The sequence below is a fragment of the Echinops telfairi genome, unplaced genomic scaffold (assembly GCF_000313985.2).
Source record: "Echinops telfairi isolate 266 unplaced genomic scaffold, ASM31398v2 ScPeMD7_2291;HRSCAF=2852, whole genome shotgun sequence".
Lineage (NCBI taxonomy): Eukaryota > Metazoa > Chordata > Mammalia > Afrosoricida > Tenrecidae > Echinops > Echinops telfairi.
Window position 1 is genome coordinate 12802180 of NW_022106189.1, and position 23970 is coordinate 12826149.

The following is a 23970-nucleotide window of genomic DNA, read 5'->3' on the forward strand; positions in this document are numbered from 1 at the left end:
GAAGGGAAAAGCCTCAGGCTACATTATTTGAAAAATGTTAAATCACAGAGAAAATGTCTCTCAAAGATATCCAGAATCCAAAGATATGCAACCAAACCTTTACAAGAACAGGAGAGAATGAGCTCTTTGAGGACATGTACCTGATCCTTTTTAAAGCATAATGTTGCTTCCTGAGTTTGAAGAATTGGGAATGCATTTCTTGAAGGTACTTTAACGTCTCTTCCACTCCCACCATATCAGCTCCCAGGCAGTGCCGGATATGTGGGGGCCTTGCAATGTACGAATGTAGAGAGTGCTATGACGACCCTGACATCTCGGCCGGAAAAATCAAGCAGTTTTGCAAAACATGCAACACCCAGGTACGTGTGTCTTCACTGAATGGTCTCCTACTCAGCAGCAAATTCTTTGTAGTTGGAAACAGACTAGGCTTAAAAAAAATTAGCATTTAAAATATATTAAGATGGCACTATTTCTTCCTTTTCCAAGTGGTAGACTTTTTGAAATGAGGGATACAATAAGTAAGAGCTGGTGAAGTGCACTGACAACATGGAGTTTAGCTCACAGGTGGCATTCTCTTGATATTCCATTTTAGGTTCACCTTCATCCCAAGAGGTTGAATCATAAGTATAACCCTGTGTCACTTCCCAAGGATCTGCCGGACTGGGACTGGAGACATGGCTGCATACCCTGCCAGAAGATGGAATTATTTGCTGTGCTCTGCATAGAAACAAGTCATTATGTTGCTTTTGTGAAGTATGGAAAGGATGATTCTGCCTGGCTCTTCTTTGACAGCATGGCTGATCGAGATGGTATTTTGAAAATCTTTCTTCTGCTTTGTGCCAGTATTTCTGTTTGTAGTGGGAGGGTGCATGGTGAGACCCTCTTCAGAGCAGTACAATATTTTGTGGCAAAATCCTTTTTGGTGAGACAGTCATAAATCTCAAAATGCATTAACGACCCCGCTACTTAAGTAAAGGAATCTTTGGGTGATGCGGGAACCTTGCTGATGCAATAGTCAAAGCATTCAACTGCTAACCTAAAGGTTGGTTTGAACCTACTGTCTTTCCACAGGGGAAAAATGTAGCATTTTTCTTTTATGAAGACTTATACCTTAGAAACACTACGGAAATTCTACCTTGAGCCAATAATCAATCTGATAGCAGTGGGCTTTGTATGGGTCTAGGTGATGCTCTTGTGGCATCATGGTTATGAATTGAGCTATCAGCAAGGTCCACAGTTCAAAACCACCAGCCTCTCGGAGGGAGAAAGACAGGACTTTGTAGTCCTGTAGGCGGTTCAAGTCTCAGAAATTCACAGGGGCAGTTAGTTCTACCCTGTCCTAGAGGGTTGCTGTGCGTCCGCTTCTACTCCAGGGCAGTGAGTTGGAGGTCATGCAAACAGTTAAAACATAGTCAGCTGCTAACCAAAAGGTTAGAGGTTCTACTTTATCCAGAAGCCTTTAGTAGAAAGGCCTGGCAGTCTACTTCTGCAACCCCATGGGTCATAAAGCCAGTTTGACGTCTGGGAAGTCACACAACTCAAGGAAACAAAAAATCGACTTCAATTCTTGGTGACTTCATGTGTATGAGAACAGCTCTTTGCTCCATGATTTTTTGATGTGTATCCTTGGTACTGGTTTTTTTAATTGTAGATCCTTTCAGTGACTGATTTTTTTTTAATTGTAGATCCTTGGTACCTCTGGGTAGATTCCACCCTTTAAATTTTTGATTAATAGCTCAGTGTATTAGTCATTTGTACCATACTGAGACTACTGGTAAACCCCAATTCAGGAATAATCACAGTGGTTAAAGCCCCTGGCTCCTGTCCAAATAGTCATCAGTTGCTCTGCAAGAGAAAGATGTGGTATTCTGCTTCTGTAACGTTTTATAATCTTTGGATTGCTAGTGGGCAATTTTACTTTGCCCTATAGAGTCCCTGTGGATTGTAATCAACTTGATAATAGCAGGTTTATTTGGAGATTATTGTGCTGTTTTGACATACATATACTCTATTAAAAACCTTATTTTAGGACTAACATTTTATTCTAAGCTTTTTCATCATTTACTTTCATGCTCCTTTCCCTTTCTGTAAGCCATTTATGGAGCACCCGTGTGCCAAATTCTCTGGAAAATACATTAAATCATTGTCTCCAAATCCTTGAAATAACCCTGTAAGATAGGAATTATTCCTATTTTCTTTCATTAAAACGGAATTTAACATGTTTAAGCTCTGGTGGCATAGTGAGTTACATGCTGGGCTGCCAACTGCAAGGTCAACAGTTTGAACTTACCAGCCAGCCACTCCTTGGGAGAAGGATGACATTTTCTACTCACATAGAGTTCCGGAAACTCCAAGGGCAGTTCTACTCTAGTTTATAGGATCACTATGAGTCAGAATTGACTCATTGGCAGAGCGAGAGCGAGAGCGAGAGCGAGAGCGAGAGCGAGAGAGAGAGAGAGAGAGAGAGAGAGAGAGAGAGAGAGTAAAGCATTGGGAAACCTTATATAGGGTTAGTCAAAGTGAAAATCAACTCAGTGTCAGTGAGGTGGCTTCAGGTGACATACTGCTCTTCTCTCAGTCTGGCATACTGTGATGGCTTGTGTGTGGCTGTGGTGCTGGAAGCTATTTGACAAGTGAACATTTTCAAATAGCAGCATAACATTTTCTGATCTATGTTAGATGAGCCCATTAGCTTGGAAGTCCCAAGCTAAATAAGACTGGGAAGGAGTTGCCTCATCAAAAAATAGTTTACCATAGTGATGTAGATGGAGTAAAGGTTACAGGGCCTATGCTTACTGATGTGGCTAACTCAAAATGAGAAGAAAGAGTTGATAAATATTCATTAATAATCAGAACATAGAGTGTATTTAGTATGAACATCAAACTTATCGAAATGCAAAGGAATGCATAAAGATCAATAGCATAGGCATTAGTGAGCTGAAATGGACTGGGATTGGTCATTTTGAATCAGGCAGTCTTATGATCAGCTATACCAGGAATGAAAAATTGAAAAGAACTGTTAACAAAGAACCTTAGAACCTTTCATGTTCTATCCTGAAGTAGAACCCTTTTAATGATAGGATATATCCATATACTTAAAGAAAAGACTAGATAATATAACTATTATTCAAATTTATGCACCAACTACTAATGCCAAACTCAAATATACTGCCATTGAGTCAGTTCTGATTCATAACAACCTTTTGGACAGAGTAGAGCTGCCCCTGTGTGTTTCTGAGGCTGTAAATCTTTTCAGGATCAGAAAGTATCCTTTTTCTCCCATGGATCCACTAACGGGTTTGAACTACCAACCTTATGGTTAGCAACCCAACTCTTAACTAATTTCACCACCAGGGATCCTTACTAATGTCAAAAATAACTTGAAGATTTTTACCAACTATGTCAGTCATAAGTACATCAAAATGCAATCAAAATGCAAGGTACATTGGTAATTATTGGTGTTTGGAATGCGAAGTCCACAAGAGCCAAGGTATGACCTAAATATAGAGACCATCTCAAAACTACATTTGACCCAATGAAGATTAATGAAGGAAGGACAGACAAGTTGTGGGATTGCATTGAGGGCAATCATACATAAAGAATGAAAAAAGTAATTTAAAAGACAAGAAAGAAAAATAAGACCATGATGGAAGTCAGAGACCCAGAAACTTTCTCTTGAACATTAGATAAACTAAATTCCCTGCCATTGAGTTGATTCCAGCTCACAGTGGTGACCCTGTAGGATAGGAAATGGTGAATAAAAAAAACCAGAGTAAAGTATTATAGTGAGATGTGCAAGAACCTGGAGTTAGAAAAACAAATATAAAGAATGTGCTTGGTATTTCTCAAGCTGGAAAAACTGAAAGAAAAATCCAACTCAAACCTGGATTTACAATATTGAAGGACTCTATACTAAAAATATTGAATGATGCAGCAATTATCAAAACAAGATGGAAGGGTTACACAAAGTCTCTGTAGTGGAAAGGATTGTTTGACATTCCTATGTTCATAGCATATGTTCAGAAACCAATGGTATTGAAAGAAAAAGTCCAAAACATTACTGAAGGCGCTGCTAAAAAACAAGGACCTAGGAATTGACGATACCAATTGAGATGTTTCATAGGATGTATAAAACACTTGAAGCATTCAATGTTGTATGCCAACAAATTTTGAAAATAGCTAGCTGGCTAACTTATTAGTAGAGATCCGTATTTGTGCCCATTTCAAAAAAGTACTGGAGGATTCTATGGACATTCTATTGGATCATAGAATGGAACTTATTGAATAATACAACATGAAGTTATTTTTTGCTGAAGATAGTTTTTAAAAAGTTGTAGCAGTATATCAAAGAACTGCCAGAATTTCAAACTGGATTCAGAAGATGTGGAATTAGGGTTATTGTTTCTGATGTCAGACAGATCTTAGCTCAAAGCAGAGAATAACAGAAAAATGTTTACCTCTGTTTTATTGAGTATGCAGGGGCCTTTGATAATGTAGACTAAAACAGATTGTGTATAATATTGGAAGAATGGTGTGTTAGATCAGGCTGACTAGAGAAATAAATCCAGAAATAAATGACAATATATATGTAAGAAAGAACTTTATTTCAAGAATTATATATTGATAAAACATCCCAGCCCAGTTAAACTCAAATCCATAAAACATCCCAGCCCAGTTAAACTCAAGTCCATAAGTCCTGTACTAGTCCATAACTCCCTCTTCAGACTCACTTACACAGCCACATGCAATGATGGAGAATTCAGGAAAATCACAGGCTGGGGAGTGCAAAATTGTGTGGATCCAATTGTTGCCGTGGCCCTGGCAACAGTCAGAGTTAGCCACAGGAAGGTGAAGGCAGAAAGAGAAGAGGAGGAGGTTCCCAGGGCCCTCCTTATGAGAAGGCCATGCTCACAAGGAGGCACCATAAGACTGTGATGTGATTGACAGGTTGAATACCACCTCTACACTTTATATATCTTCAAGTTGGCATGAAGTTATGTAACTGCCACAAAAGAGAATTCCAGAACACTTGTGTTCATGTGCAACCTGTACATAGATCAAGAGGCAGTCATGTGAACAGAACTAGGGTGCGGTTTCCCATCAGAAATGGTGTACACCAGATTTGTATCCTTTCACCTGACTTAGTCTGTATGCTGAGAAAATAATCTGAGAAACTGGAAATAGGGTTCTAAAGAATTAATAGGACAAAAGCACAGACGCTGTGTGCCAGATAATGCATTTGATTATCTGTTCAGCAAAACAAATGTAGAGCACCTGAACTTCCAGTACTAAGCAATTGACTAAATAAATAATGCTTCTGTCATAGACTCAAACTTTACCCAATCTTAAAAAGTTTTGTAGCTGTCTAGTAATTGACATAAAAATAATATATTTTTTTATGAAATAATTTACAAATATGATCTAGTTTAAATATGTTGGAGTGTAATTTGAAATTAGAAAGCAACTTGAAGATATTTCCACCAAAATGTTGTCAATATATCTCTAAAAAGGTATTATTACAGATTATTATTCTTTTTACACATCTGCATTTTATAATTTTTTGCATTGAAAATGTATTTATTGTAGAAGGGAAATTTTCAAATAAAAGGTGAAATAGGAAAAAATGCAGCAGTAGGATTGGAGGAAGCTTCGTTAATAAACGGAATGTACGGATTATACAGTCTTGCTTCAAAGAAGACTTAAAACACATAATGAAGATCAGTGACTACAGCCTTCAGTGCAGATTACACTTCCACATAAGCAAACATCTCCACAAAAAGGTCCATTGAATAACACAATGATTACCTAGGAAGGTTTGATATTGTTAAAGATTTCATTTTATTTGGATCTACAATGCCCACGGAAACAGCAGGCAAGAGGTCAAAAGATACATTGCACCGGGCAAATCTGTTGCACAAAATCTGGTTAAAATGTTTTTAAAAAAAAGTGAATTTGAGGACTAAGTTAAGCCTGATCCAAACCATGATATTTTCAATAGTCTCATATACATGGAAAAGCCGAATAATGAGGGCCAAAGAAGAACTGATGCCTCTGAACTACAGTATTGGCAGAGAATGTTGTGTAGATCGTGAACCTACGAGCAGAACACACGCATCTGTCTTGGAAGAAGTGCAACCAGAGTCCTTAGACGTGAGGGCAGTGATGCGTCATGCCGGGTACTTCGGACATGTCAGCAGAAGGGAGAAAGGCATCACCTGCGGTAAAGTGGACGGTTGGAAAGAAAGAAGACTCACGGTGCGAGGAATTGGCACAGTAGCTGCAAAAATAGACTGAAGCAGCAATGATAGAGGACCGGGCAGTGCTTCATTCTGTTGTATGTGGGGTTCATTAAGGACGTGGAACTGACGTCACAGCATCAAACAAGTTCACCTAGCTTGTTCTTAACTTAGTGCTCTGACCTCAGAGCTGGTGTTTTTCATACCAAACATTTGGAGAGCTAAACTGGAAGGCCCTGTTTCTAGAATCCTTAAAACCACAGTGTATAGCCTCTTCATGCAATCTCATGATATGTAAATCAAACCATGCTAGAGTTGGGCAAAATGTATGGTATTTAAACTTAAGAATAACAGTATTCAGTTTACTAGATTTTCTCCCAATTGGGTTGATGGTGAAGTGTACTGGGTCTAATGTCTGGGAAGGGATATGGAAATGTGAAGAATCCTATGCTGTATGTGTATGTGTACATGCCATTACTCCCTAACGGAATGTTGAGAGAAGGTTGGAATTCGGTTTGGAGCTTTTTACTGTCATGACTTAAGTGGAGACACGTAACTTATAGAAATCGGTAGTAAAATCAGGACTTTCTGATTCTGAAAAATTCACCTTCACTAAATCAGGGCAGTGAGTAGGTGTTTAGATGTCACAGGCCTCTAACAAGAGCGCTCCCTCTTCTCGCAGGTGGTCAGAACGGCTTCAATATTCCGCAGGTCACCCCGTGCCCGGAAGTCGGCGAGTACTTGAAGATGTCTCTGGAAGAACTGCACTCCTTAGACTCCAGACGGATCCAGGGATGCGCAAGAAGACTTCTTTGTGACGCATACATGTGCATGTACCAGAGTCCAACGATGAGTCTCTATAAATAAGGGGATCAACCCAGATACAGGAAGAAACTGAATGCAGAATTTCAATATTGCATCTGACTTGAGCTGGCAGTTTTGTTTAACATCCATTGCCGGCAATGGATGTTTTTGTGATGGGACTCCCTCTGAAAAGGATTCCTGTGGTTAAAAACAAATTGCTTTTGTGTTACTAAAGTATTTAATAAGAAGCATTTTGCACTCTAGAAAGTATGTTTGTGTTGGTTTTTTAAGAAGTCTATATGAAGTTATTAATACGAAGCTTTAAGTTAAGTGTCTTGATTATATGATATTTTTGGAAGCATAAAATTTTAATTATGTCAGTTTAAAATCTCTTATTTTTAGTCCATTGAGAATGTAAATAAATGTGTATTCTTTATGGACCAACTATCTGAAATCATTTTTCTTTTGTTGCTAATGGTGGCCTTGAGGAAGAAATAATTTGGTTTGATTAAGGGTCTATTTTCAATCTAGTTTTTAAAAGTGCTGAGTCTGACCTGTTAACTCTTTCCTATATAGTACTGATTCCTGCATGTCTGCCTCCTGCTGAGTTTCTGCGTTTCTGCAACAGTGGTCAGAAATATTTAAAATCCCTTAGTGGTGTGTTTTTATTTGTTCTGGTTTTGATATAAATGAGTGATTCTGTTACAAAATGTCCTTTCTTTTATATAACTTTCCTGGATGATTAGGGTATTCACTATTTGAGGCTCTTCATTCATAACAGTAATTGTCAGCCAGCAGGTTTTCTTAAGGCTCTCCAACCATTTTATGGACTAGACACAATACATTTTATAAAAGGGTGGGGTAATAAGTATATTGCTATATCCCTACATAGGTATATGTTACAGAAGACAATATAGTTGACATATACAAGAAAGCATCAATAAAGTTTGTGGGAAAGTTCTGTTTATTTTTCCATGAACGTTTGAAAACCCCCCTCATAAAATTACTCATTAAAATTCCCCTGAAAAGATATACTGGCTCTCTAAACTACTAATGTTTTAAATAATACTTTCCAGAACTTGAATTTGATGAGTGCGTTAGTACTCATCTTTAATTCCTCTTCATTTCATGTGATATGACAGTTATGAATCATATTTTAGTGAAATGTTATCAGCAGCTTTATCTTATTTCTGATGAAAGAAAATAGATGTTTTCTTAGTCAATACTCCCAGTGTGTGTAGACCCCCCAAGTGGGTGTTGTAGACTAGATCCCTAGATTATAAATGTCAGTGCTGTGCAAGTGTATTCTCTGAGTGTGATGTTTTGTAGTGGTGGTGTCGTCCTAGGATGGTTTCCAAGAGCTCCAACTTCCTAACCATTCAAAAAGACAGAAAAAGTTGTCATATACACCCAGTAAAGGACATAAAATACTTAATGGTAAAATAATATTAATAACAGAATCTTTATAAACTCATAAATTGCTGTCTTATAAAGACTTGTTTACCCTTTTATTTTATCATTCGATTTTACTGATATTTACTAACTTTTTAAAGTGTAAAAAGTTACAAAAATTCTTTCATCTTGTACTTTTTTTCAGTTTTCAAAAAGAAAAAGTACACATTTTGCATGTTTTTTACTGCAAAGTCTATTGGTTGGGGTGGTGGAAAGTATATGATATCAAGGGGTTAAGGAAGGCGCCCTAGACTGTGTGGCATCCCCCGCTGCCTCATCCACAGGTACACTGAGGGCCTGGGATAGAAGATGTCTAAGGCGTCATCTAGCTCTAACCATGTAGAGTCAAACCATATTTAAATGTGTATTGAATGAGCTTATCAGTATGAGTCCAGAAATTTATGTGGGGGCATAATTAGATACCTACATATAGGTAAGAATGAATTTAACACTTCAAAAAATAAAAGGAAGGGAATATAGTTCCTTTTCTGTAAACATTTAAAAACTGAGTCTCTCCCTCCAGCTTTTTCATGGCTGAAAGGTGTTGATGCATGTATACTTTCCCCCAGCATGTGGATGCGGCTTTAGGTGGGAGAATCCTCAGCCATAAATTACTTCTAATATGTTCCTATTTGGGGCTTTAGATCCTGGTACTTGCAGGAGAGGACACTCAGTAAAGGGATGCCAGAGTCGTCCCACTTCAGGCAGGGACTCTTCTCCAGCTTCTGAGCACCATGAAGCAAGCCTGGGAGGCTTCTGACCTGCCCTTGGCTTCCTCCTTCCTGTTCCCTGCTCTGGAGCAGCCTGCCATGTAAATGTGCATGCTCTGAGCAGGGTTTGATGGCAAAGTGGTTCATGTTCTTATTTAACTACATTTTTGGTGATCCAAAACAGGGATCCCTGTTTGCTTCTTAAGTGTTTTGGTTATTCTTTTTTCCTTTTATCATTTCTACAGTCAAGATGACAACAGAACATTTATAACATGGTTCATGATTTGTAGCTGCAAATAGAAAATATAATGTATCTCACAACCCCGTTCAACTAAGCGTGTATATGTGTTCACACCACATGCCCCCGCAGCTGTGGATGTCTTTGTTTCTGAACTGTACTTGTGTTGGGAGAGAGAGGAAAAGAGAGACCCACCACAGTGTAACAGGAGACTCACAGAGTCCCCACCCTCAGCCTTATACAGGAGTTTGACTCCATCCATAAGCCAGTGTTATTATATGGCTGAGAATAGATGTGGAAAATCAAAGGAAAGAGTAACAAACAAATCAGTATAATATAGTTGATCTAGTTGCTACAAATTGTAACCTTGAACAGCTTAGTCTTGTTATAATTTCTGTTTACCAGATGTCACGGGTAAGTGGTCAGGTTTTTCCTTAACCCCGGATTCTTTCATTACACTCCCCACCCCCTTCCCAGCTAATTCAGGAACAATGGAACGAAATAGAAATTAATCCTATGGAACTTGTATTGTCACTCAAATTCTGGATAATTTTATATCTTCTTGGATAATCTGACACACATGTGAATATCAGGTCTTGGCCGCGTGACCAACACAATTCTACTGTGAACAATTCTGCCAGTGACCTGACCCAATTCTACATCAGTGTTTATGAATGTGGATAATTGGGCAATTACATTGTCTATCTGTTTACATGTGAATGCTTATTGATGTAGAACTGTGTTAGAAGGTATATGGTCTCTGCCTTCACACAGCGTAACACCTAATTTTAACCACGTTATAGTTCTCTGATAATATATTAATAAACGCTTGGCTAATCAGTGTAGGGATTTGCGGGGAGACACCAGGAGGCAGTGTGGTGTAACAGAAAAAAGCAGTGGAGCCCTGGGTTTTATCCCTTTCTATTGCTTGTTCAGTACTCTTGGACATGCATTTTACTGTCTTTTGGCGCTAGTTTCCTTCTTTGTGTACTGAGCATTGGGCTATTGAATTTTCTAGGGAAGAAAGCAGAGGTTTCTGGATTACACATCATGCCTGCTATAGTTGACTCTCTGCAAGTGAGACTGAAGAAGTTAGCTAATAAAGCTCCACTCTGACTAGCCACGCATTTTAAATCTAGTTAGTTTTTAGTTGAACTAGAAAGTTTCAAAGATCCCTTCTCATTTCATGGTTGTGCCAATCAAATAATATTATTGTATCAGTTACTCTAGTTAAAAGTGGACAATCGGGCACTTATATTGTCTATCTGTTTACAAATGAATTTCTATAAGAAATGAATTGCAGTATATGTACCTGACCCTGGTCTTTCCTAGAGGGCTCTGCAGCCTTTGGAACACAAATCTTTCTTTGGAGTATAGTTAGTTATTTGCCTGGACATTTTCCTCCCATTGTTTTTAAGGGAAATTGAGCCTCTAGGAACCAAAGAAATAGGTATACAAAATACTTACCTAAAACTAAAGGTAAAAATAGGTATTATGTCTTACTATCTGGTATATTATAATGGAAATTTTAGTTATGTGAGAAGATTATTCTGTCAGGATAGCAGGTTCTTCTGTTAGAAAGTAAAATATCTTTATTAAAGTCAGTGGACTAGAAAGCTTATAATGAAAAATAAGACCAACTTCTCTAGGGATTGGTGGTGCTCACAATACACCCACATCTCTCGATGAAAATAATACATAAATTCCTAAAAGCAAGTGCCCAAGGAAAAGAGGTTAAATGTACCATGGGAGGAGGAAAGAAGGCAAACCTCTACAGCAGGTGTGGGGCATGTGGCCACGTAAATGCAGATCTTTATGGGTCTGAGGGTGTACAAGTGTGAGATGACTAAGTTCGACAGCGAGGCCTATTGCTTGGAGTTAGCTTTAGACTTACTGTTCTACCTTGAAGGGAAGAGAGACAGAAACGTACTGACTTTTAATCTTAATCTAAATCTTGGAAAAGCTGCAAGTTTTCTTCAGTCAGAAATCAGCCAGAGTGGTCCAAGAGAGTAAAAACTTGGGGGAAAAGTCTGTTCTTTCCTGATCAGTGTATTAGCATGTATAGCCAGGGAACTCAAGAAACCCCATTAGTGTCCCTACATTTGAAATTCTCCATTTCATCCTAGAGCTTGAGTAAAGTCAAGAAGTGGACAAGGGAGGAAGGAATAATTCTCTCAATTACCACAGCCTCAGATCCAGTTTTCTCACAATTTTAAACACTGAGCACTTTTGCTTTTTATTTTTTCTACAAGGGTTATATTGGCAGCCCAACTGTCCTCAGTTTTATTTTATAAAATGGCCCAGTACTGTGGAATTTTGAAAGTTTTAGTATTATATCATAAACTTCAGTTTTAAAAAAATTCTATTTGAAACTTCCCCAGGAAGTTGTGGTTATTAGTAATTGTTAATAAAGGAACACATTTTGTACTGCATTTCCCATTTCTGGTATGTTCAACTTTTTTTTCTGCCTGAAAGAACATCCTATATTTATGAAGACATTCTTTAAAAATAATACCACATCAAATATCCCTTTACTATCAGATTGCTCTGATTTAGCCTTAATTTTGTTAGATTTTTTAAGCGATAAATGAAGTGCTGCTGTGGAAAGAAATGTATTATATATACTATTTCTGTATCATTAAAATTGAATTTTTATTGTTCCTTTCTTTGCCTTGACTTCTTTGGGGAGGGATGTTTGGTTATCAGAGGGAAACTGGAGTTGGTTCTTTGTCACTACAATCTGTGGTATCAGGAAAAAAGGTTCTTTGGGAAAGTGCTGCACTTGGACAGACTTCCGTTTCTTTGTCAAACCTCACCCATTGTTACAGTTGCTTTGTGAACAACCTCACACTTTCTTCTGGGACATGTATCAGTGTACTGCCATCATAATTCTATTTGGTTTCTTTAAAAAAATTTTTAAATCATTTTATCGGGAGTTCTTACAGATATAACATTCAATCACATCAAGCAATGTTGAACAATTGCTACCACAATCAGTTTCAAAACAGTTTCTTTCATCTTGGACTTCATATCAGTTCCCCCTACATCCCCTTCATCCCCCACCCAACCCCCAAGGAATCTATAGTATATATTTTTGCCATATCTTACATAATCCAGTATATCCATTCACATAGAATTTTGTTGTTTGGTCCCATTGGATGAGGTTATACAGTAATCAATGCTGTCAGCTCCCTATTCCCTGCCTGCCCCCGCCCCCCCCATGCCCCATCCTGTACCCCCAGGGAACTATTACTCCTGTTAGTGTTTCTGAAAGGTTATCATGTACCAAATGGTCTTTAATATACAAATGGTCCATATGCAGATCTAACATGATTAATGAGGCAAGACAAAAACCATAGTAGTAAAGGGAGGAGATATTAAAGAATTAGAGGATAGTAATGGAGTCCTTCTGAGAGGGACTGAATTATTTTACAGGTGGGTTTTGGGTCTCCACTATATCTACACCCCTTCACATCGATATGCTTGCTTGTTTTTTAACTCTGATACCTCTTCCCGTCGACACCTCGTGATCACACAGGCTTCCTTGTGGCTTTGTTGATTCCCTGCTAGATGGCTACTTTTTAAAAATTCAAGCCTTTAAGACCCCAGATGCTGTATCTTTTAATAGCCAGGCACCATCATCTTTCTTCACCACATTTGCTTATGCATCCATTTTGTCTTCAGCAATCTGTCAGGAAGGTGAGTATCAAACAAATGCCACATTATTAGAACAAACCGTTCTTGTACAGAGGTAAGATTTAAGTAAATGACCAAAGTCCATCTGCTTCCTTATTGTATTTACATAATATATACACATACATATTTAAACAAGTACATTTTTTTTCTTTGCTATTTTTGTTTTTCCTCCAGCTCCATTATCGTGTTTACCTATTATTCACCTCTCAGTAATTCCTCTCAGATACAACCTGATTGGTCAAATGTGACCAGAAAAGCTACAACCTCCTCGTCATCAATTTTAGAACACTTATTATTCCTCTGTACCCGTTATTGTTGGCTCCCTGCTTCCCTCCCCACTTCCCCTCCCATACCCCCAGGAATCATCAGACCAATCACTATCTCTGTAAGATTGCTTATCCTGCCTATCTTGTATAGATAAACAACAAAACCATACAGATTGTCTAAAGGCTAACAGGGATCCTGAACTAGAGCAGAAGATGAAACTATCAGTTAAATAGAGAGAAGGACATATTATAAACCATCAGTCCAATCCTCCTTTCTTCCTGAGCTGCAGACCCCAGGTCCCACTGGCCTAGCAACTCAGACACCTTTTTCAGCATTCATGTCTGAAAGGCGAGCATCCTGAATGTACTCATTGCTATATCTGCAGTCAGGGATGGAGCAGTCTAGTGGCACCACTTTCTCCCCGCCCAGCCCCCAGTTACACCTTTAGATATTCTATTTGACTTCTTGATCTGGCTCTTGGCCTCTGCACACCTCTGATCCTGCTTAACTCACGGTTCCATTAGTCTCTAAATCATACCAACCTGAACTTGCTCTACCTGTGCTTCATCTCATCCTCTAAACAAGAACACAACACTGCTAACCATAGTATAGTGTCTTTAATCTCTTCCATGTCAACCAATGTTGTGAAGTACTGTTGAATCAGTTCTGATGTCTGGCTACCCTATGTACTACAGGACAGTACGCCGCCAGATCCTACACCAGCCTCACAGTCACTGTTATGGTGGAACCCATTGCTGCAGCCACTGTATCCGTTTCCTTGAAGGTCTTTTCTCTTTTTTGCTGATCTACCAACTTCATAAGGTTTTCAGGGATGAATCCTCAGAATTGGTCAGCCTGTGCCTACTGTGTGATAACCGCTTGGTCTGGAAGGTCTGCTGAAAGCTGTTCAGCTTGGGTGACCCAGCATATTTGAAGTGGAGATGACATAGGTTCCATCATCATAGCAACATACTAGCCACTGCAAACTGACAAATGGTAAACAGCTACCAAAAGGGGGCAGAGTGCTCTACTTTCTTCAGTTTCCAGAGGAATGATTGTTGGTTGCTGTCAGATGGCACTGACTGACTCATGATTACCCCACGTGCAAGAAATTGTTACAGTCCCATGCATTTCAAGAAATACATTTATATCAAGGAAGTGGTCCAGCCCAGTTCAACTCAAGTCTGTGGGTCAGATGCTAGCTGGAGACCCCTCCAGATTCATGCAGCTGCTATCTAATGAATCAGTGGAGTGTAAACCAGGAGAGTGGAAGATGACAGGCAAGATACTGACAGCCTGCAGGGTGGGCAGGCCACCTGGGCCACCAGTTCCAGAAGCCAGAGCAAGATCCAATCAAGCAGGAAGGAGAGGTGTAAGAGGCAGGTTATTTATCCACAGTATTTCTTAAAAACAGGACACCAAGGAGATGTCATTAGGTTATTTCCTGATTGAAAGGTTGGACTCTACCAATTATCTTCCCACAAGTGTACCAAGTTGACAGACCTAATTGTAACAGAGTACATACACTTGTACTCACTTGAGGACCTAGAACCCTTGTCTGAGTAAACCTGACTGAATGAGGACCTGTGAGCTCAACTCTCTTTTCCTGGTGCCTGGCGTGCTCCCCTCTTCCTGACACATTTCTCCCAGTAAAGAGGTGTCCACTACCCTAAAGTGATTCTCAACCCTAGCTGCTCATTGAATTTATACATGCAAGGGGTGTCAAAACGTTTATGGGGAAAAAAACAAAACAAAACAAAATGTTTATGGGGAAAAAAGTTATCAGTTTTTGGTTAATTTTTACAAATTTGTTTTATGTTTTAAATTTTAAAAAAATTAAAAATAATCATTTTATTAGGGGCTCATACAACTCTTATCAGAATCCATACATACATCAATTATGTAAAGCACATTTGTACATTCATTGCCCTCATCATTCTCAAAACATTTGCTCTCTGGCATCAGCTCCTCATTTTCCCCTCCCTCCCCGCTTCCCCCATCCTCATGAACTCTTGATAATTTATAAATTATTATTTTGTGTGGCATAAACTTCCTATGTACTATTTAATCATTCAGTCATAGTAAGAATATTTGGGCAATCACAATTTCAAAATATTTTTTTCTGATATGCATTGTTAGCTCCCCGTTTCCCCCATCCTCCCCTACCATGGCCCTAGGCAATTAATTACTGTCTACACATGTACCTATCCTGTATTTCAAAAACAGAAAATCATACAAAACACAAACAAGAAGGAAACTAACAAGATAGCAACAATGATCAATCAAAAAGAAAGGAGAGATTAACAACAAACTTTTAAATGGGTCAATAAGGAGCTAAAATGACAAGATACTACAACTTAACATAACTGCATCTGCTATAATTGACTTCACAGTGTTCTGATAGCAAGGCTACTCACTTCTGTCAACTATGGTCAGAGGGCATTCAGCTGAGGCTTCATCCATGTGTGACCCTGCAACTGGACTTTCGATTTCCAATGTCATCCACAACCTTCTGCAAACCATGTGTTTACAATTTAAGCTCTGATACCATTTGCATCTTCAGGTTTAGGTTTTATTATTTAAAATCCTTAGATCACACCGGCCGGCCGGTGTGCTTCTTCCATGTGGACTTAGTTGATGCCTCCCTTAGGTGGCTGCTTGTCTGAAGAACAAGCCTTTAAGACCCTACTAGTCTTAGTGCCCAACAAAGTATGTCTGTTCTTTAAATACGCTGCAGGTGAGGCTGAGGTGCCGTCCAGTTCACTTCGTGGGATTTCCACATCGAATCCTTCTGGTGTGGCCCAAGAAGGATGTGTGCGCCTTGAAAGGAAAGAGTGAATGTAAAGTCTATAGCATACGGCCTGGGTCATAAAGCGTGGATAGAAACTAGGTCAAAAGTGTCCAATTAAGGACAGGGTGTATTCTCCCCTTGGGTTCTATATCTTTGCGAGGGGATACCTCTCCCTCCCAAAATGGAGATAAGCTCCGCTGGGCAGAGCTTTCATAGTACACATTTGTTCCCACTTGGCGAGCATCAAGCAACTCGCTCTGAGTTAGTGCAACCAGTGGTGTGGCCTGGGAAGGTTCTCTCTGGTCACTGAAATTTTTCGCGAACCTTGTTTTTTGTTATGGCCGATTTAAGAGAACAGCATGGGGCTGTCAAATTTTGTTTCCTGCTTGGAAAAAATGCCACAGAAACTGGGTTTTGACTTTTTTAGAGATGAATAATGCTACATTGTGATTCAAAAGGGAGGTCAAATGACATTACATTTTAACCTAAGTATGTGTAGTAATTACATAATTTCACGTAAACTTAATAAATAGAATGCAGGGGTGGAGTCTAGCCTGTCAATCAGGTCACACGGTAACACCCACCAGGAGGATTCTGGGACTTCCTCTTTTTCTCCTGGGAGGAGGACTACACACTGCTACACAGTTCTGTTGACAAGCCACATGGAGCTATGCTGATGGCAGCCAGAGCCCTGGAGCTGGAGGAGTCACATGGAGATTCAGGCCAGTGCTGAGATACTTCCACCGCCACTGGATCCACAGACTTTTCGCCCACTGGCCTGTGATCTTCCTGTATTCGGCATCATTACATGTGCTATGTGAGTTGGAATAGGAATTTATGGACTAGTATTAGACATATGGGCTAATATTGGACTTAAGGACTTGATCTGGAGTGGGCTGGGATGTTTTCTTAATATACAATTACTCTCTGATATAAAGCTCTTTCCTATACATACATTAGTATTCCTGGATTTGTTTCTCTAGTCAACCCAGTCTAACACATTACTATGCCTGCCATAATTGTCGTTACAATATTCTCTATCTGATAACAAGGCTATTCACATCCATTAATTATTATAGTCAGTGGGGACATACCGGCCTTAATCCATGTGTGGACTCTGGAAATGGATTTTAGGCTTCCACTGTCATCTAGATCCTTTTACAAACCAGGTGTGCACAATTTAAGGTCTGATACCTTCCCTCGTTTGGATTTGGATTTTATTATGTCCTTGTATCACATAGTTTGGTATGCTGCTTCCGTGTGGACTTTGTTGATGCCTCACTTAGATGGCTGCTTGTTTGAAGACAAGTCTTTTAAGACCCAAGACATTATTTTCTTTGATAACTGGGCTAGTGCTAGCCCCCAATACATTCATATATCTGTGGTTTAGAAATGTCTCTGATTCTCCTCGGAGACAACATTGTCATTTAATGCGAGAGAACCTATCAATCATTCCCCTGGGGCATAAGGTAGTTCTATTGAGAGAATCATTAATTTAACCAATGGTATAGCATTTAAAACACGGTTGAGAAAAGGCAATTTTACAAGGAAAGGGCAGCTAAGGGCTGTGCCACACAGATGGTTCACCTGTACAGGTTACGCTGGTACGTGGCTGACATTATTTACCCAAACAATGGGGGCTGGTGATAGGGCACAGTTTTCAATAATATTCATTCACAGTGACAGAACCCTGCCTACCAGATTAATACATGTCATAATAAATCAAGGAGAACATTAAAATAGTATATGGTAGCTCTGGGTCACCATTCATTAAGTACCCCAATGACAAAACATCTGAACCAAAGTTCAATGCCTGCCAGTTCTATGCCCTTGTGTAGAAGTCTTTCTGCCTTCTTCTTACAGTAGGGAGTTTCAGCATAAAGCCCAAGGGCTCCCGGGGAGTTCAAGGTAAAACAGTTCATTTAGTGTGCCTTTCACATTTATGTGCTTGGTCCTTTGTCGAAATGTAGTTGCCTGTGGGTGGATGGTTTTATTTATAGATTTCCTATCTTGTTCCATTGGTCTATGCATCTATCACTGTACCAGTACCAGCCGATTTGGACTATTGTGGCTGTGTAGCAGATTCTGAGGTCGGGTCGTACAAGGCCTTTGGCTTTGTTCTTCTTTTATTCACTAATCTATAATCTCTTCCCCCTCCATGTAAACTTGGTAAATTGGTTTTGCCATTTCTTTAAAGAATGGCGTTGGTATTAGGTTCAAACTTGTGTTGTATTTGTAGATTGCTTTAGGTAGTCATATTGACATTCCCCCTCTATGAACATGGGCTATTTGTGTAGGTCTATTTTTGTTTCTTGTAGTCATGTTCTGTAGTTCTATCTGTACAGGCCTTTGTTTCTTGGTTCGGCTTATTCCTGGTATTGAATCTTTTGTGTGGCTATTGTGAATAGAATTGTCTTCTTGAGTTCTTTTTCAGAGCGCTCTTCACTGACACAGGGGAATCCTATTGATCTTTGCTTATTAATCTTGTATCTTGTTACTTTACCAAATACTTCAGTTTTTCTAAGAGTCTTTTAGTCAAGTCCTTAGCATTCTCTCTCTAGAACATCCTATCATCTTCAAGCATCCCGAGCTTCACCTCTTCTTTGCCTAATTGTTTTTCCTTGCTTTCTTTTTGCTGACTAATGGTTCTAGCTAAGACTGCCAGCACAATATTGAATAACAGTGGCTACAAGGGGCACCCTTGTCTTATTACCATTTTCAGGAGAAATGCTTTCAGTTTTTATACATGGAGTGTGATATTGGCTTTTAAGTTTTCATATATGGATTTTATTATGTTGAGTAATTTACCTTCTATTTCTCTTTTATTGGGTGTTTGTATTAGAAATGGGTGTTGGATATTGCCAAATGCTTTTCCTGCATCTACTGATATGATCATGTGGTTCTTAATCTTGTTTATGTGGTGGATTAATAAATTTGTTAATCCAATGTTGATTCATCCTTGCATCATTTGTATCAATTCCTCTTGCTCATGTTGAATTCGTTTTTTGATAGGTTGTTAAAGATTCTATTGCCCGAATTTTGTTAAATTTTTTTGGACTTATATTCATGAGAGTCTGTAGTTTTCTGTCTTTGGAGGGTCTTTGCCTGGTTTTGGTATCAGGGTTATTTACACTCACTTTATAGATTGAATATGGGATTTGCTGACACTTTATATGGTCTGTAATAGTCTGTGTAGAGCTGGTGACAGCTCTTCCCTGAATACTTGTTAGAATTCTCCTATGGAGCTATGTGTTCCTGGGCTTTGCTTAATTGGGAGTTGATTGATGACCTGTTCCATTTCTTCTTTTGTTATGGTTTTCTATACCTGTCTGCAGTAATTTGGGTAGATGGTGTATTTCTAGGCATTTGTCAATTGCTTCTAGATTATCAAACTTGTTGCAGTACAATCTTATGTAGTACAGTGTTATTATGCTTTTTATTTCATTTGTATCTGTTGTGATGTCACCTTTTTCATTTCGAATTCTAGATATTTGCATCTTCTCTTTCTTTTTCTCTATTTTCCAGCAGTTTGTCAAATTTGTTAATCCTTTTAAAAAACACGTGGTCATGTTGATTTTATGAATTGCTTTTGCTTTTCCATTAGTTTATTTGCACTCTAATCTTTATGATTGCTTTTCTTCTGTTATTAGAAGTATTATGTTGTTGCCCTTGTTCTAGTTGTTGGAGGTACTATTGTAAGGTACTGATTTTGGATTCCTCCTCTTTTTCATTTATGAGTTGATTGCTATCAATTGCCCTCTGCTCACTGGTTGTGCTGTGCTCCAGAGGTTTTCACACGACGTGCTATCGTTTCCATTTGCTTTAAGGAATTATATTACCCAGTAACATTGAAGAAAAGTCTCGGCCAGTCTCCACCTGTTCTTTCTATTGTTGAGTTCCAGTTTTATAGTCTTATGATCTGAGAACATAATTGTAGGATCTCAATGTTCTTTAGTTTATTGAGGCTTGCTTAGTGGTCTAACGTGATCTTTTCAAGAGTGTGCACTGTGTGCACAGGAGAAGAGTGTAGGCTATGGTGGTGTTGGGTGGAGTGCTCTACGTTTAGGAGGCCAAGCTGGATGATTATTTAGTGCTTCCGTTTCTTTATTGAGTTTCTTTCATGATGATCTGTCTTTCATTGGGAGTGGTATGTTGAAGTCTCTCAATATTCTTGTTGAACTGTTTATTTCTGTTTTCAGCTCTGTGAGAATTTGATTGATGCATTTTGAGGGTCTTTCACTGGGTGTGTACATATTTATTAAGGTTATATGTTCCTGGTGTATTGTTCCTTTAATTATTCCGTAGTGTCTATTCTTGTCTCTCATTATGTGATTGACCTTGAAGTACATTTATCAGAACTTAAACATTGCCACGTCTGAATTTTATGGTTGCCATTGGCTTGGTACAAATTTCACCATCCTTTGATTTTTGTCTATATTTGTCTATGAATTTAAAATCTGTTGCTTGTAGGCAGCATATAGATGGGTGTTGTTTTCTAGTCCAGTCTACCAGTCTGTCTTTTGATGGGTGCATTTAATCCATTATCATCAATAGCCATGATTGAGATGTGCAGCTTTGTTGCTGACCTTTTGCTACGGTGCTGTTTTGGCCCCATACCCCCACCATGACATCACCCCCGCCCGCTCCCCGGCTCCATTTTTTGTTGGTTTTATTGGTGTTTTTGTTCCTATTCTATTTCTGTATTGTTTTGAGTGCAGCTTTTATTACATTGATTTCTGGGTGGGGTTAGTCCTGTTTGATGTTCTCAAGTTTGCTCTTGCTGATTCTCTGTCCATAACGATCCAGTTAATATGTTTTTTGTAATGCTTCTCGTTTTTATGAATTTCTTTAGTTTTTCCTTGTCTGGAAGTACCTTTGTTTCTCTCATATTTGAAGGTACTTTTTCTGCATATAGGATTCTTGGTTGGCAAGTCTTTACTTTCAGAATTTTATATGTCACTGCATTGTCTTCTTGCCCGCATAATTTCTGCTGAGAAATTCAAGTTTATCCTTATCTGTTTTCCTTTGTAGCAGACTGTTCGTTTTTATTTAGCTGCCCTCAGGAATTTTCTCATTTTCCTTGAAATATTAGAGTTTGACTACGATATGTTATGATGTTTCATTTTGGGATCTACCCTATTTGGGGTTCTCTCAGCTTCTTTTTTTTTCTTCAGCTTCTTGAATAATCATTTTTTCCTCATTTGTGATGTGGGGGAAATTTTCTCCTAAGATTTCTTGTACTATTATCTCTGTATATTTTGTTTATTTGTTTGTTTTTGTTCCTGGATCTGAATGAGATGTAGATTTTCTCTTGATAATGTCCCACATCATTCTTGGCCTTTCTTATGATTCCTTCACTCTTTTGTGGATTGTTTCTGTCAATTATAGTCAGGGTGAATGTGTTTGAACTCATTGATTTTCCTTTTTTCCCTTCTATCCCTCAGGTTTTTTACTAATTATGTTATCTCAGGTTTTTGACTAATTATGTTATCTCCTTGTTTATCTTCTTGAATTTGTTTTGGTTTAAGGATTTTAGCTTTCCAATTTATTCCATTGTTTTCATGATTATTCCCCACATCTCTTGAAAGGCTTAAATATTCTTCTGAATTTTGCTTCTGGTAATTCCAGTGCCTCTTCAGAGTACTCCATTGAATTTGGGTGATTTTTGGTTGTTGTTGTTTTTTCCTGGCCCCTAAATCAATGCAGCCAGTCAAACCTCTCACTTTACTGACCTCTGGCTGATAGCATATGTGAGGCAGCGTGGTACAGACCTAGTTAGTATCCAAGGTTCACTTTTTGCCATGTTTTCCTTCCTTCTTCCCTGCATTGTTCTTTGGTGTCCTCCCCCACCAACTCCCCCACTTCCCACAGACAGCACACATAGACACACAACAGCACTACCAAAGGTACAGGAATCACCACCCACAAGATGGTTTTACGTTTTTCTCGTTATTTGTACTTTTGTTCGATTATAATACTTCTATTTTTTTCTACTTCTCTCTCATTTCTTCCTCCAGGGCCTTATTCCAGCACAACTCCACCCTTCTGAGAATACACATTCCCTCCAGACAACTACAAGCAGACCTGTAGATTCAGCACACCCATCCAAACAAGGATTTCGCCCCCTGAGTGCACAGATAAAGCCACATTCATGTTGTCATAGCAACAGAACTTCAGCACACACACCAAAACCCAGCCTGTAGACATTTCCCTGGTTCAAGATTGAATAATTGGAATATACATATTTAGCAACTGGCAAAACCACCATATGGGGTTTCTAACATTTAGAATGATGCCTATTATGGGAGGAAAAGTCAAGTGAAGCCATTTGAACTGCCTTAGAAAATTGTAAGCCCAAAAGACCACCAAATTCCTGGAGGGATTGCAGTAAACAGTGCCACCATCAAGAACTTGAAGGATGCAGGGGTAATGATTCCCACCGCATCCTCATTTAAATCATTGGCCTGGGAAAAAAATTAGAAAGATCTTGAAGAATGACAGTAGATAATTATAAACTTAGCCAGGTGGTAACATCAATTGTAGCTCCTGTCCCATAGATGGTTTCATTGCTTGAATAAATTAATACATCTACTGGTACCTGGTGTGCAGCTATTGATTTAGCAAATGCCTTTTTCTCAATTCCAGTTTTAAAGGATCATCGAAACAGTTTCCCCTTCATGAGGTGTCAATGGGATCAGGTACCAGGTATTAAAAGATCCACAAACAACTATATTGATGTGAACAAGGAGGTTTGGAGTAGAGCCCATCTGTAGACAATTTGATACCGCTCCCCCCCCAAAAGAAGGGTTATAAGGAAGGGATGATTCAACCAAAGTGCAGTATAGCATCAAAGAAACACACATCATTCCTTTAGTTCCTGAATGCTTCCCCCCTCCTCACTACCATGATCCAGTTCTACCTTACAAATCTGGCTCGCCTGGTGAACACACATTGGTACGGATAATAGCTCTTGACACATGGAATTCAGGACAGATAAAGCCCTCAGGAACAGTAGTGGGAGTAGCAATGTCATGAGGGTAGGGGGATGCTCAGGGAGGGGGGCGGGGGAGGAAGGGGGAACACATCACAAGGTTGGATATATAGCGGCCTTCCCCCAAAGGGGACGAATAACAGTGAAGGGAGACAATGGATGGTATAAGATGCAAAATAATAATAACAATATATAATTGATCAAGGATGTACCAGGATGAGAGGGTGGGGGAGGGAGGGGGAATAGAAGAGCTTCTACTGAGGGCTCAAGTAGAAAATGTTTTGGAAATGATGATGGCAACATATGAACAAATATGCTTGATACAATTGGTGGATGGAATGTTTTAAGAGCTATAAGAGCCCCCAATAAAATGATTAAAAACAACAACAACAAAAACAGTTTGCCCTTAGCTGACAAGGGCAATAATATAATTCCACAGTTCCAGCCTCAGTGTTATACCAACTGGGTCATAATTTAGTCTTCGGGGATCTTAATGGCTTCTCCTTTTCACAAAATAGCACACCGGTCCATTGTATTGATGGCACTACCCTAAATTGGACAGGGTAAAGAAGAAGTACAGATGATACAACTCAATGGTCAAATATCCGCATGCTAAAGACTGGGAGGCTAATGTGACAAAAATGCTTTGCAATAGCCACACAACGAAAAAGTACAGATGGTGACCAGGAAGAGATATGGCATGCTCCAAAAGAACTAGAGTTTTCTAATATGTATAGACAGAAACCTGAAGAATATGTGTGGGAAGGAACATAAGGTTGGATCAG

General features: G+C 39.0%; 1 protein-coding gene across 1 annotated transcript in view; it reads left to right on the forward strand.

Moving 5' to 3' along the window:
- CYLD (CYLD lysine 63 deubiquitinase) overlaps positions 1–12105 on the forward strand; it is a 97842-nt gene extending 85737 nt beyond the window's left edge. The window contains exons 16-18 of the mRNA XM_045293614.1: positions 235–359; positions 593–809; positions 6919–12105. Of these exons, the coding sequence (XP_045149549.1) occupies positions 235–359; positions 593–809; positions 6919–7103 (527 nt within the window). The 3' untranslated portion in view covers positions 7104–12105. The remainder of the gene's footprint in view (positions 1–234; positions 360–592; positions 810–6918) is intronic.
- Positions 12106–23970: the final 11865 nt, after the last annotated feature.